The sequence below is a fragment of the Mercenaria mercenaria genome, chromosome 11 (assembly GCF_021730395.1).
Source record: "Mercenaria mercenaria strain notata chromosome 11, MADL_Memer_1, whole genome shotgun sequence".
Taxonomy (NCBI): Eukaryota; Metazoa; Mollusca; class Bivalvia; order Venerida; family Veneridae; genus Mercenaria; species Mercenaria mercenaria.
In genome coordinates this window covers 38,161,150-38,175,249 of record NC_069371.1, presented here as the reverse complement: position 1 = coordinate 38,175,249, position 14,100 = coordinate 38,161,150, and the positions used below count along the sequence as shown (strand labels likewise).

General features: G+C 37.4%; 1 protein-coding gene across 4 annotated transcripts in view; it reads right to left on the bottom strand.

The window, feature by feature from the left end:
* The window catches only part of LOC123531519 (protein boule-like), a 70,936-nt gene that overhangs the window by 31,376 nt on the left and 25,460 nt on the right, over nt 1-14,100 (bottom strand). For 3 of the 4 annotated variants that reach the window (XR_008366012.1, XM_045312564.2, XM_045312562.2), the window contains exon 4: nt 2,821-2,890. Coding sequence is in view for 3 of the 4 variants with exons in the window: in XM_045312564.2 (XP_045168499.2) it covers nt 2,821-2,890 (70 nt within the window). In the remaining variant the exon portion in view is untranslated. The remainder of the gene's footprint in view (nt 1-2,820; nt 2,891-14,100) is intronic. The other variant, XM_045312563.2, reaches the window with a different exon arrangement.

Below are 14,100 nucleotides of genomic sequence, written 5' to 3'. Positions count from 1 at the left end.
TCATGTATATCTTATATTCATATCAAATCCGTGCACAAAGCGCGATTCTAAAAAGCTTTGTCCACAAACATTTGAGTAAATACATGCTTCAAACCATACACCTCAGGGCTAAAATTTTGCACTCGCTAACTCAATAAATGCAAGTAGATTTCACGGAATGTGAGTAGATAAAAACGTCACATGAATTTCAAGTACAAGTAATAGTCGAAATTGCCATGGTTTTTGTTAATGTTTGCAGATTCAGTTTCGGTTTCGTTGGAGGACGAGGCAGTGACAGGATTTTCCTCTTGTGCAGAAGAAAGAAAACGCGTCATCTTTTGTTGGTGAACCATTTTTGTTGAATGGTTTACCGTATAAAGAGACATAGAGGTCTATCCGATAATTAAATCTAGAATGCAGTCTACCTTACTACTTCTTACCTAAGTGCGAATTGGTACTTACTTATAATATTGGGTAAGAAAATTCACGTCGCCGTAATTGTGGCCGGTAGTTAAGTTGAGCAATCAACGACGCATTCAGAATCAGGGATAAAAACTAGTTATTTTTATTTAGGGGCACCCAGACTGTCAACAAGAGGGCCATGATGGCCCTATATCGCTCACCTGTTATCACTGCACTTGAGGACGGTCCTCAGAAAAAGTATCTAAGTCCAAAGGACAGGAACAACAAAGGGAAGAAATTTAACCAAAAAGAAAATTTTGTTTTAAAAGGTACAGATATGTCAAAATACACCTAAAAATTGGAGGTACAATCCATGTTGTACCACAGAAAAGTGGTCTCGGTTTTTCCCTACGGCCAATAATAAAAAAGTTACTAAAAATAAGCTATTTATAGTAACGTAAAAGGGAAGTAATTAAAAAGAAAATTATTTGTAAGTGAACAAAAGAAGGATCTGCCAAATAAATCTGTTGACATAAATGAAATTTCAGATCAGTATCTTCATTAGTTACGGAGATATACCAATTTTAATTTGAAATAAAGGGAGGTAATTTGAAATAAAATCAGTCCATAGTTATCTACCCTGATTGGCTCAGTCCAACTAATGACAATAATGAAATTTCAAATAAGTCCTATAAGTACTTACTGATATAAACTCATTTTGATTACAATCAGGGGAGGTAATCACATATATAATAACTCTGGAACCTACGAATCGTCGATTGGATCTGATTTGTCATGGAATCCAAGATTTATTGTTGTTGAAGATATTTTGGAAGTTTGTATCAAATAAAACCATAAATGAAGTCTCTATATGGCTGCAAAAGCCAAAATAACCAATTTTGGACCTTTAAGGGGCCATAACTCTGGAACCCATGACGGAATCTGGCCAGTTCAAGAAAGGAACCAAGATCTTGTGGTGATACAAGTTGTGTGCAAGTTTAGTTAAAATCAAATCATAAATGAAGCTGCTATTGTGCAGACAAGGTCAAAATAGCTAATTTTGGCCCTTTCAGGGGCCATAACTCTGAAACCCATTAAGGGATCTGGCTGGTTCAATAAAGGACCTGAGATCTTATGGCGACACAAGTTTTGTGCAAGTTTGATTAAATTCAAATCATAAATGAAGCTGCTATTGTGCAGACAAGGTCAAAATAGCCAATTCTGGCCCTTTCAGGGGCCTTAACTCTGGAACCCATAATGGGATCTCGCCAGTTCAAGAATGGAACCAAGATCTTATAGTGATACAAGTTGTGTGCAATTTTGGTTAAAATAAAATCATAAATGAAGCTGCTATTGTGCAGATAAGGTCAAAATAGCTAATTTTGGCCCTTTCAGGGGCCATAACTCTGGAACCCATGTTGGTATCTGGCCAGTTCAAGAAAGGAATCAAGATCTTATGGTGATACAAGTTGTGTGCCAGTTTGGTAAAAAATCAAATCTTAAATAAAGCTGCTATTGTGCAGACAAGGTCAAAATAGCTAATTTTGGCCCTTTCAGGGGCCATAACTCTGGAACCCATACTGGGATCTGGCCAGTTCAAGAAAGGAATAGAGATCTTATGGTGATACAAGTTGTGTGCAAGTTTGGTTAAAATAAAATCATAAATGAAACCACTATCGTGCAGACAAGAAATTGTTGACGGACGCACGCACGCACGGACACACGACGGACGAAGGGTGATCACAAAAGCTCACCTTGTCACTATGTGACGGGTGAGCTAAAAATAAATATTTAACATAACCTGCTAATTCATATCTCTGAGGATTATTTCGAGTGTCATTTTAAAAATCAGAGTGCTAAAACGCACAAAATTGTGCGCCAAGGACCCTGAAAACAATGTTCTAACACTATTTTTAAGGATATTGTAACATATTTAAATGAAAGTCTAAATTTGCAAGTAGATTTTCAGATTTAGCAAGTAAGAAAAAAAGCTATTGCTAAAATTTGCAACTGGTCAAAAAAGTAAACACATACTACTTCTCATATACGAAGAAGCATGTATCACCCATCTTGCTTGAAATTTAGTGAATATGCAAATTTAAGGTTGAAATTTTTCTGACTGGTATTTCTCAACATTTTCCTCAAGTTATTTCCTAGTAGTATATGCTATCCTATAAACCAGGAGAAAACCACAAGAAATAGGGTTTGAATTTTCAACTTGCCCAATTATTTTGAACACCACCCACATAACATACATTTTTTCTTATATTACTTAGTCCAATATACTCCACACAAATTCCATTCCCTTTCAATGACTCTAAAATCCTCCAACTGTACTTTTGTTTAACTCAATCACTTTTGCAGAACACCTGTCCCATAATTAAACTAGCATCTCTGCATTATATAAGTGAAAGAATAAAGACAAAAATGGACACTCACTTCTACACTCACCTCCTTTTTGATTATCCTGTCGGCATCTTCTTGGTTTTCGAATGTGATGAAGCCATACCTGGAAAATTGAATGGTCAGCTTATAACATTAATACTGTGGAATCATTTAATTTTGTCTGCACAAAATTTTGTGGTTTTGGCCAAAACGGTTGTTTCGTGGTGACGTAAATTCGTGGATTTCAAATTTTTTATTTTTTTTCTTCATAATTTCCACAGAACTAAATCTAGTATTTCATTTTGTTCTTACATGTGAAACCTACACGTGTCAAACTGCGCTACCATGGTAACCAAATTTGCAATCTACACCACGGGAGATTAGCAAGTGATTGATCATGCGCCAATTAACGACCGCTTTATCTTATACGACCCCTAATTTGCAAAACTTGATGAAACTGTGAAATATTCAATGAGGAAAGTCGGCGCCAATTAAAGTGTCAAAACTGTAGCACCTGGAATATAGTCTTGATTGATACAATATGAATGGTTTAGAATCATGAAACTAGAATGTGTCTGTAGGACACAGGGTGTGGACACTGGTACATTTGTCACAAATAAGGGGCAATAATTCAAATGTTTGCAGTCTTAAGTGGGTATAGTCTCAACAAACATTTTATATAAAGGATTCATTCTATTTTGGCTATTTCATGGGCCATAACTCTGTAATAAGCACTAAGACCCCTATTAACCAATTAACGGTGTGCCGGTGGTCTAGTGGTAACACCCTTGACTGTCAATCCAGAGGTCCGGGGTTCAAATCCCGGTCCAGGCACTGGAAATTTCTGAGATGCTCTTGAGCGTCTCCCACCTGACTTAGAGGCCTGTACTGGTTCTTCCCAGGAAAGACGGCTTCACGTGTATCGGTGCTATACACCCGGCATGTTGAAGAACCAGACTGAAAGACTCAAAGAGCTAGGCTAAGTTAGCCGGACAAGTCTGTATCTAAAAAGGATTTCTCTCTATCTCTTCTGGAGGCTTTATCTCACTCTGTCTCTGGTCAGACTGCTCTGTGTCTGTACTAGTAGAGGATGAATTTTGCGCCCTGTGTGGCTGCGTTTGCTATATGTAAAGCTCCTTTGAACGTGTTTTGAATGTTCCAAATTTCAAGACTAGCTCAAGGTCAAAATCAATGTCAAATTTCATTTTGGTACAAAACAATGTGTATGTGGTCCAAATTTGAAAGCTGTGGCTTGATAATTTGAAAGCAGGTCACTAGAACAATTTCAAGGTCAAAGGTCATTTCGGTAGACAGTACTATGCATGTGCTTCAAATTTGAAGGCTGTAGCTTGAGAAATGTGAAAGTAGGTAATAGGTAAAAATCAATGTCAAATTTCAATTCAGAACACAAAAATATGCATGCGATCCAAATTTGAAGCCTGTAGCTTCAGAAACGTGAAAGTAGGTCACTATGTCAATCTCAAGATCAAAGTTCATTTCGGTACACAAAAATATGCATGTGGTTCAAATTTGAAGGCTGTAGCTTGAGAAATGTGAAAGTAGGTCACTAGGTCAAAATCAAGGTCAAATTTTATTTCGGAACACAAAACTATGCAAGTGGTCCAAATTTGAAGCCTTAGCTTCAGAAACGTGAAAGTAGGTCACTGGGTCAATCTCAAGATCAAAGTTCATTTCAGTACAAAAAACTATGCATGTGGTCCAAATTTGAAGCCTGTACCTTCAAAAATGTGAAAGTAGGTCACTAGGACAATAACGAGGTCAAAATTTTTTCGGAACACAAACCTATGCATGTGGTCCAAATTTGAAGACTGTAGCTACAGAAATGTGAAAGAAGGTCACTAGGTCATCAGGTCAACTCATGTCAAGGTACATCTTGCCACTCAAAACTATACATGTGGTCCAAATTTGAATGATGTAAGTTATGGACATGAAGGTTCTAAGTTTTTCCCTATATAAGTCTATATGAACCATATGATCCCTGGGGCGGGGCCATATTTGACCCTAGAGGGATAATTTGAACAAACTTGGTAGAGAACCACTAAATGATGCTACATTACAAAATATCAAAGCCATAGTCTTTGTGGTTTGGACAAAAAGATTTTCAAAGTTTTTCCCTATGTAAGTCTATGTAAACCATGTGACCCCCAGGGCGGAGCCATATTTGACCCTAGGGGAATAATTTGAACAATCTTAGAAGAGGACCAATAGATGATGTCATATACAAAATATCAAAGCCCTAGGACCTGTGGTTTTGGACAAGAGGTTTTTCAAAGTCTTTTCCCATATAAACCATGTGACCCCCGAGGTGGGACCATATTTGCCCAAAGGGAAATAATCTGAACAATCTTGGTAGAGGACCACTAGATTTTGCTACGTACCAAATATCAAAGCCCTAGGCCCTGTGGTTTTGGACAAGAATATCTGAAACCGTTTTAACTGTTCCTGGCCAATGTGACCTTGACCTTTGACCTAATGACCTCAAAATCAATAGGGGTCATCTGCTGGTCATGGCCAGCCTAATTATCAATTTCCCTGACACTAGGCCCAAGCGTTCTAGAGTTATTGCCTGGAAACCATTTTACTGTTCCTGGTTACTGTGACCTTGACCTTTGACATATTGACCTTGAAATCAATAGGGGTCATCTGCTGGTCATGATCAACCTCCCTATCAACTTTCGTGACCCTTGGCCTAAGCGTTCTTGAGTTATCATCCGGAAACCGTTTTACTGTTCAGGGTCACTGTGACCTTGACCTTTAACATACTGACCTCAAAATCAACAGGGGTCATCTGCTGGTCATTACCAACCTCCGCATCAACTTTCATGATCCTAGGCCTAAGTGTTCTTGAGTTATCATTCGGAAACCGTTTTACTATTCAGGGTCACTGTGACCTTGACCTTTGACATACAGACCTCAAAATCAATAGAGGTCATCTGCTGGTGATGACCAACCTCCCTATCAACTTTCATGATCTTAGGTCCAAGCGTTCTTGAGTTATCATCCGGAAACGGATTGGTCTAAATTCCGACTGACCGACCGACATCTGCAGAACAATATACCCCTCCTTCTTCAAAGGGGGGCATAATAATAATAACCTCTTTATCAACTTTCACGATCCTAGGCCCAAGCATTCTTGAGTTATCATCCGGAAACCGTGTAACTGTTCCGGGTCACTGTGACCTTGAACTTTGACCTACTGACTTCAAAATCAATAGGACCAACCTCCCTATCAATTTTCATGATCCTAGGCCCAAACATTCTCGAGTTATCATCCGGAAACAGATGCCGACATCTGCATAACATTATACCCCTCCTTCGAAAGTTAAAGTTCATATCATGATTAAGACTCATGCAAGGTTTCATCAATTTATATCAAAAACTTTTTGAGATAGGCGCGTCACAAGGTGAAAATGTGCATTTTTGACTATTTCAGGGGCTCTGGAAGTAGGGGGGGGAAAAGCCAGACGAAAAATAGGAGGTACGCAAGTTCATGTCATGATAAGGACTCGTGCAAGGTTTCAATTTATATCAAATACTTTTTGAGCTAGGTGCGTCAAGAACTTTGGACAGACGAACACGGACAAGACCTAATCTATATGCCCCCACCACTCATGGGGGGTGGGGGCACAAAAATGTTCCGTACATGGCTATTGTTTTTATTCAGTAGTAGAGCTACTAGTGTAACCATAGTAAAAATAGTAATCCTTACATAAACTGGTTGCTAGACTTTCATCCAAATGTTTTTTTGCAAAATGAATGCGCGTCTGCATCTAAAATTACAAGCTGTTGAACTTGTGCATCTGTTATTTCCTGAATGATATAGTCGGTTTTGTTCTGACGCATACCTATGTTTATCGTTGATGGAGCCTCCATTAACTACACAAAAGCTGCAGCTCAGTACTGCCGCATGCACACAACTACGGACCAGATCAGACGACTATGGTGTCTTTTATGGCGACATCGAGTAAAATTTACATTATCTTGGGCACAATTTGTTCGTTGGTACATTTTAGTGGCTACAGTGAAAAGTTCACCTAAAGCCAGGAATATATGCTCAATTTGACATAGTGGCTGACAACATTCCATTTTGAATGTTTTGAAATATACTGAATTGTGAATTTTGAAGTCTGAAAAATAAAGTGCTTTAAAAATTAAATTTAAGTTGAAAATACTTACTATTCAAATTTATAAACTACAGTCGAGACTGCCTTAACGACCCCTGAATTTAGCGACTCCCTGTCATATGCGACCCTATTTTATGCTCCAGACATAATTTACTATTAAAATAGTCTGAATTAAGCAACCCCCTGCCTTACACGACAATCGACTGTAAAATTAGGCTCCAGAATCGATTATTAGACCGTTTTCAGCGACTTTGAGACGCTCCCTCGCAAGATTTTACACGACAGTTACCATTCGTTATCTCGCATGAAGTTGTTTGAGGCGAGAACTTATTTGTTTACAAAAAATAGCCGATGAAAAACATGAAAAAAATAACTGTTTTGACATTAGAACAGCATGCTAGAATTGCTCGATTTGGAAAAACCAGTGTATAAAGTCGCCGTAGAATTCGGAGTCGGAGCATACATTAACAATGTTCCCCAGGGATCAAAAAGAAGGCGATATTTAACAGAAAATGACGAAGTAAACATGGTTTTAAGATGCAGTCAATAAACAAATAAATGTAACAGGACCATTAATACACAAAGAACAAGAGTTGTCCGTAAGACAGCGCGCTCGACTTTTCTCAGTGCTTGACTCAGAATTAGAGCTTTGTCAGTAAAACAAATTCCAAGTTAAAAAGGGACATAACTCTGTCAAAATTCAAATATGAGTTATGGGAATTGTGTCTCCTGGTGCAGACTTTGATAGTAAATAACTATTTTGAGTTTCAAGTCAAAAGCTTTAATAGTAACAGAGATATTTGACTTTTAACAAAAAATTAAGTTAAAAGGGGGCATATTCTGTCAAAATTCAAATCAGAGTTCATGGTTCATACAGGACTTGGCAAAAAAAAATCAAGGACTTTTCAAGGACTTTTTATGGATTTTCAAGGACTATTTTAATCGCTTTAAATCTTAAATTACAAAACCATTTAGGCTCTTCATAAGGCATTATGACAGAAGAAAAGTTACAGAACAGTTTTATTTTTCCATAAGCTACAATAGCATATCTTAACCTTTATGAGATCTTCAGTGGGATTACCTTTTATGAGCTATATTTGCCTGTATACATATACTTAGTACATGTTTCTTGTAAGTCTTTCAAGCTCTCAAGACTAGTTTTCAATTTGTCCTCAAGGGACTTCACTTCTTGTTTTCGCGTGTGATTTCAACGCACTTTCTCCCACAGTTCCGACATCAATGAGTTTATCACATACACTTATGCTTGTCTGACTTAAACTCCTTTAACCACGATGAATAATCATCCTGTGTAAGCCATTTATTGGCGAAACTACATTTATTTTTTGGGCCACTCATTGTTGTTGTTGATAAGTCACGCTACAATGACCTTGCGCATAATATTGTAACGTTGTGAAAATCGCTATTCCGTATCTAACTTCCGTACAAAAACGGTGTTCAACTAGCGTTCCCTCCGTGGGTGTGCATGTATTTTTATTTTACACCGTTTTTTCGCTCGTTTTGACTTATTTATTATTTATTTTTTGTATTTTTCCCCTACAATACGATTGCACCCCCGTTTTTAGCAAAATTTAAGGACTTTTTTACCTTTTTTTTCAAAATTCAAGTACTTTTTCAGGGGATTTTTGGAAGAAAAAAATCAAGGACTTTTCAAGGACTTATGATAAAATTCAAGGACTTTCAAGGACCTGTGCGAACCATGGAGTTATGGGGATTGTTTCTCCTGGTGTAGACTTTGATGGTTAACAAGTATTTTAAGTTTCAAGTCAAAAACTTTGATAGTAACAGAGATATTTGACTTTATCAAAAACTTTAACAAAAATTCTAAGTTAAAAAGGGGCATAATTCTCTCAAAATACAAAAATCAGAGTTATGGGAATTGTGTCTCCTGGTGTAGACTTTGATTGTAAATAACTATTTTGAGTTTCAAGTCAAAAGCTTTAATAGTAACAGAGATATTTGACTTTATCAAAATTAAAAAAAAATATTCTAAGTTAAAGAGGGGCATAATTCTGTCAAAATTCAAATCAGAGTTATGGGGATTGTTTCTCCTGGTGTAGACTTTGATGGTAAATAAGTATTTTAAGTTTCAAGTCAATAGCTTCGATAGTAACAGAGATATTTGATTTTATCAAAAACTTTAAACAAAAATTCAAGTTAAAAAGGGGCATAATTCTGTCAAAATTCAAATCAGAGTTATGGGGATTGTTTCTCCTGGTTTAAACTTTGATAGTAAATAACTATTTTTAGTTTCAAGTCAATAGCTTTGATAGTAACAGAGATATTTGACTTTATCAAAAACTTTAACCAAAAATTCAAGTTAAAAAGGGGCATAATTCTGTCAAAATTCAAATCAGAGTTATGGGGATTGTTTCTCCTGGTTTAGACTTTGATAGTAAATAACTACTTTAAGTTTCAAGTCAATAGCTTTGATAGTAACAGAGATATTTGACTTTATCAAAAACTTTAACCAACGGCGACGGCAACGCCGACGCGAGTGCAATAGCTCTACCTTTTCTTCGAAAATTAGAGCTAAAAATGAACATTAACCTCAGTGTGTAAATAGTTCATCTAATGGAACATTTATATTTTAAAATCCCAAATACTACTCGCACCCGCCTTTATTCTCTTACTAGATCATGAGCTTAAATTTGTTTTATCAACATCAAACGAATTATGCATACTATTTAAAATGCTATATTTTATCAAAATGTACGTAAAGAAATAGTATTTAAACATTTTTACTCGTACCTTAAAAGAGGCCTATAACTAGAAAATGCTTTTGTAAAAAAGCGCATGTCTCCCCAAATGCAAAGTCCTATAGGCAATAAGTCAACAGGGGTCAGGAGCGAAAGTCAAAGAGACACTGATGGTTGGCTGCAATAGGGATCATCTACTTGGCATGTCCAGTCATCCCGCTAAATTTCAACACTCATGGCCTAGTGGTTCTCAAGTCACTGTTCAGGCTCCTGTGACCTTGACCTTTGATCAAGTGACCTCAAAATAAATAGGGGTCATCTACTCTGCATGTCCAATCATCCTATTAGGTTTCAACATTGTAGGTCAAGTGGTTCTCAAGTTATTTCCAAAAAATGATTTTACATGTTCAGGCCCCTGTGACCTTGACCTTTAATTGACTGACTCTAAAATCAATAGGGGTCATCTACTCTGCATGTTCAATCATCCTATGAAGTTTCAACATTCTGGGTCAAGTGGTTCTCAAGTTATTGATCGGAACTGGTTATCAATGTTCAGGCCCCCGTGACCTTGACCTTTAATGGAGTGACCCCAAAAACATTAGGGGTCATTTACTCTGTATGAACAATCATCCTATGAAGTTTCAACATTCTGGGTCGAGAGGTTCTCAAGTTATTGATTGGAAATGGTTTTCCATGTTCAGGCCCCTGTGGCCTTGACCTTTAACAGAGTGACCCCAGAATCGTTAGGGGTCATCTACTCTGCATGACCAATCATCCTATGAAGTTTCATCATTCTGGGTCAAGTGGTTCTCAAGTTACTGACCGGAAATGGTTTTCAATGTTCAGGCCCCTGTGGCCTTGACCTTTCACAGAGTGACCCCAAAATCGTTAGAGGTCATCTACTCTGCATGACCAATCATCCTATTAAGTTTCAACATTCTGAGTCAAGTGGTTCTCAAGTTACTGACCGGAAATGGTTTTCAATGTTCAGGCCCCTGTGACCTTTACCTTTAATGGAGTGACCCCAAAATCGATAGGGGTCATCTACTCTTCATGATCAATCATCCTATGAAGTTTCAACATTCTGGGTGAAGTGGTTCTCCAGTTATTGATCGGAAATGGTTTCCCATGTTCAGGCCCCTGTGACCTTGACCTTTGAGGGAGTGACCCCAAAATCAATAGGGGTCATCTACTCTTCATGATCAATCATCCTATGAAGTTTAAACATTCTGGGTCAAGTGGTTCTCTAGTTATTGATCGGAAATGGTTTTCAATGTTCAGGCCCCTGTGACCTTGACCTTTGACGGAGTGACCCCAAAATCAATAGGGGTCATCTACTCTTCATGACCAATCATCCTATGAAGTTTCAACATTCTGGGTCAAGTGGTTCTCTAGTTATTGATCGGAAATGGTTTTCAATGTTCAGGCCCCTGTGACCTTGACCTTTGACGGAGTGACCCCAAAATCAATAGGGGTCATCTACTCTTCATGACCAATCATCCTATGAAGTTTCATCATTCTGGGTCAAGTGGTTCTCTAGTTATTGGTCGGAAATGGTTTTCAATGTTCAGGCCCCTGTGACCTTGACCTTTGACGGAGTGACCCCAAAAACAATAGGGGTCGTCTACTCCAGCAGTCCTACAACCCTATAAAGTTTGAAGGTTCTAGGTCAAATGGTTCTCCAGTTATTGCTCGGAAATGAAGTGTGACGTACGGACGGACAGGGCAAAAACAATATGTCTCCTTGGGGAGACATAATTATATAAGTATCCAATATAAAAATGTGAAAAATCAAGCAGATATCTGTATATATGAAACCAGCGTCAGCCAGTTGAGTGAGACTGTTTTAAGAGACTCCCTGTCATATGTGACCTTTTTTGCTGCTTCCCAAAGTCGGTCTCTTAAAACAGTCTTGACTGTAGTACCCTTCTTTCAATGAAAAGCTTTATTTCCCAAAATGGACAAATATCGCGCATAAATTTCCCAATTTGAAAGGCCATGGCCTTTTCTCAATTTCCTGATGAAAAGCCCTGTGAAGGAGGGCTATCCAGAGATCATTTGTGTAAAGTTTCATCAAAATCCATTCAGTGGTTTTGGAGTAGATGTTGTTTAAAGTTTACTGTTGATAAAGTGACCATGCCCTCTGGTGGCAACAGGGTTTTCCCTAGGATTTTTCATTTGGGGGACATGATGTCCCTTAGGTTTGCATTTTAGTTAACATACACATGATTTTGGGGGACATTTCTTGTTTCATCTGACAACAAGTATTACATCGCATCACATGTTTATCGTGATCAAACAACAGCCATTCGTATTTACTCAACCAGGACTCGCAAAAATGGTGCGTAGACTGCGAAGAGTTTCTTCAACTCCATATTTTGATGAGTCATTTCACACTACTGCAGACTGCACTTCCTACATTACAGAACCATTTTAAGGCAAAAAAAAACAAGAGCACCGCCTTGCGGGTGCTGACGCTCATCTGATTTTTTTTGTATAATAGAAATATTGTCCTACCCATGATTTTCTAAGTCTAAAAAGGGCCATCACTCTTGCAAAAAGCAGGATAGAGTTATGTTTCTTGATGTACAGTGTCCACTTATGATGGTGAAAAACTGTTGCAAGTTTTAAAGCAATAGCTTTGATAGTTTATGAGAAAAGTTGACTTAAACATAATATTCAACCAAGAAAATGATTTTTCTAAGTCCAAAAGGGGCAATAATTATTGCAAAAAGCAGGATGGAGTTATGTTGCTTGCTGTACAGGGTCAGCTTATGATGGTGAACAAGAGTTGCAAGTTTTAAAGCAATAGCTTTGATAGTTTAGGAGAAAAGGTTGACCTAAACATAAAACTTAACCAAGAAATCTGATATTTTCTAAGTCCAAAAGGGGCCATAAATCTTGCAAAAAGCAGGATGGAGTTATGTTCCTTGCTGTACAGGGTCAGCTTATGATGGTGAACAAGTGTTGCAAGATTTAAAGGAATAGCTTTGATAGTTTAGGATAAAAGCTGACCTAAACATAAAACTTAACCAAGAAAACTGATTTTCTAAGTCCAAAAGGGGCAATAATTCTTGCAAAAAGCAAGATGGAGTTATGTTTCTTGATGTACAGGGTCTGCTTATGATGGTGAACAAGTATTCCAAGTTTCAAAGCAAAAGCTTTGATAGTTTAGGAGAAAAGTTGACCTAAACATAAAACTTAACCAAGAAATCTGATATTTCTAAGTACAAAAGGGGCCATAAATCTTGCAAAAAGCAAGATGGAGTTATGTTTCTTGCTATACAGGGTCAGCTTATGATGGTGAACAAGTATTCCAAGTTTCAAAGCAATAGCTTTGATAGTTTAGGAGAAAAGCTGACCTAAACATAAAACTTAACCAGGCAACGCCGACGCCGACAACCGCTCAAGTGATGACAATAACTCATTTTTTTTCAAAAAATCAGATGAGCTAAAAACGATAGCCAGTCCAAAAGATATCCGAGTCACATAGACGCTTATAAAATGTACTGTATAAAGCATCTTGCTTTTAAACTAACAAAAAAGAAGTACGAGAAAGAAGTTATCGGAAAGGACTTTTAGCGCCACATCGAGGTCGCACTCCTGCAGATTTTTGGGGACAGGACTGCCAAAAATCACGTAATCCTGCGCTTTTTATGCGGTAAGGAAAACCCTGGGCGGCCATGTTTTTTGACGAATCAGAAAAATTTGAACAATATTTGTAGAAGGTAACACAAGGACAATTTGTGTGAAATTATTTAAAATCGGGCTAACAGTTTTATACAAGAAGATTTACTACGTAAAATTCTACTATATACATAAAGGGAAAAGTGACCACGCCCCCTGGCTGCCATATTTTTTGATGAATCGGAATTATTTGAACAAGTGAATGAAGTACTGCCATGCAATACAAAGTCCCCTACTGGAAGGCACCTAATTTTCTCCATTGCAGTACAACATAATGAACTGATATCTGTCAATGATGTATAAACAATATTGTACTATATATACAATATAACAAAGCACTTGGATTAAAATTTGCATATATAAAAACGTACAGTTGTTTTCATTTGGAATTTTTTTGGCCAATTATAAAGAAGTTATCATAAAAGTTATTTATAGTAACAACAAAGTGAAATTAATCCTAAAAAAAAAATTCTTTATAATGTAAGTCCACAAGAAACTCTTTACCAGGTAGAGATAGATCAAAATACACCTAAAAATTGGATGTAACATGCACGTTGTACCACAGAAAAGTGGTCTCGATTTTTCCTTACGGCCAGTAATAAAAAAGTTATAATATAATCTATTTATAGTAAAACAAAGAGACGTTAATCTAAAAACAAGAGGACCATGATGGTCCTGAATCGCTCACCTATCTCCACATGACCCAGTGTTCAACTGAGTATGACATCGTTATTTCTATTATTTGACATAGTGACCTAGTTTTTGAGCACATGTGACCTAGATAT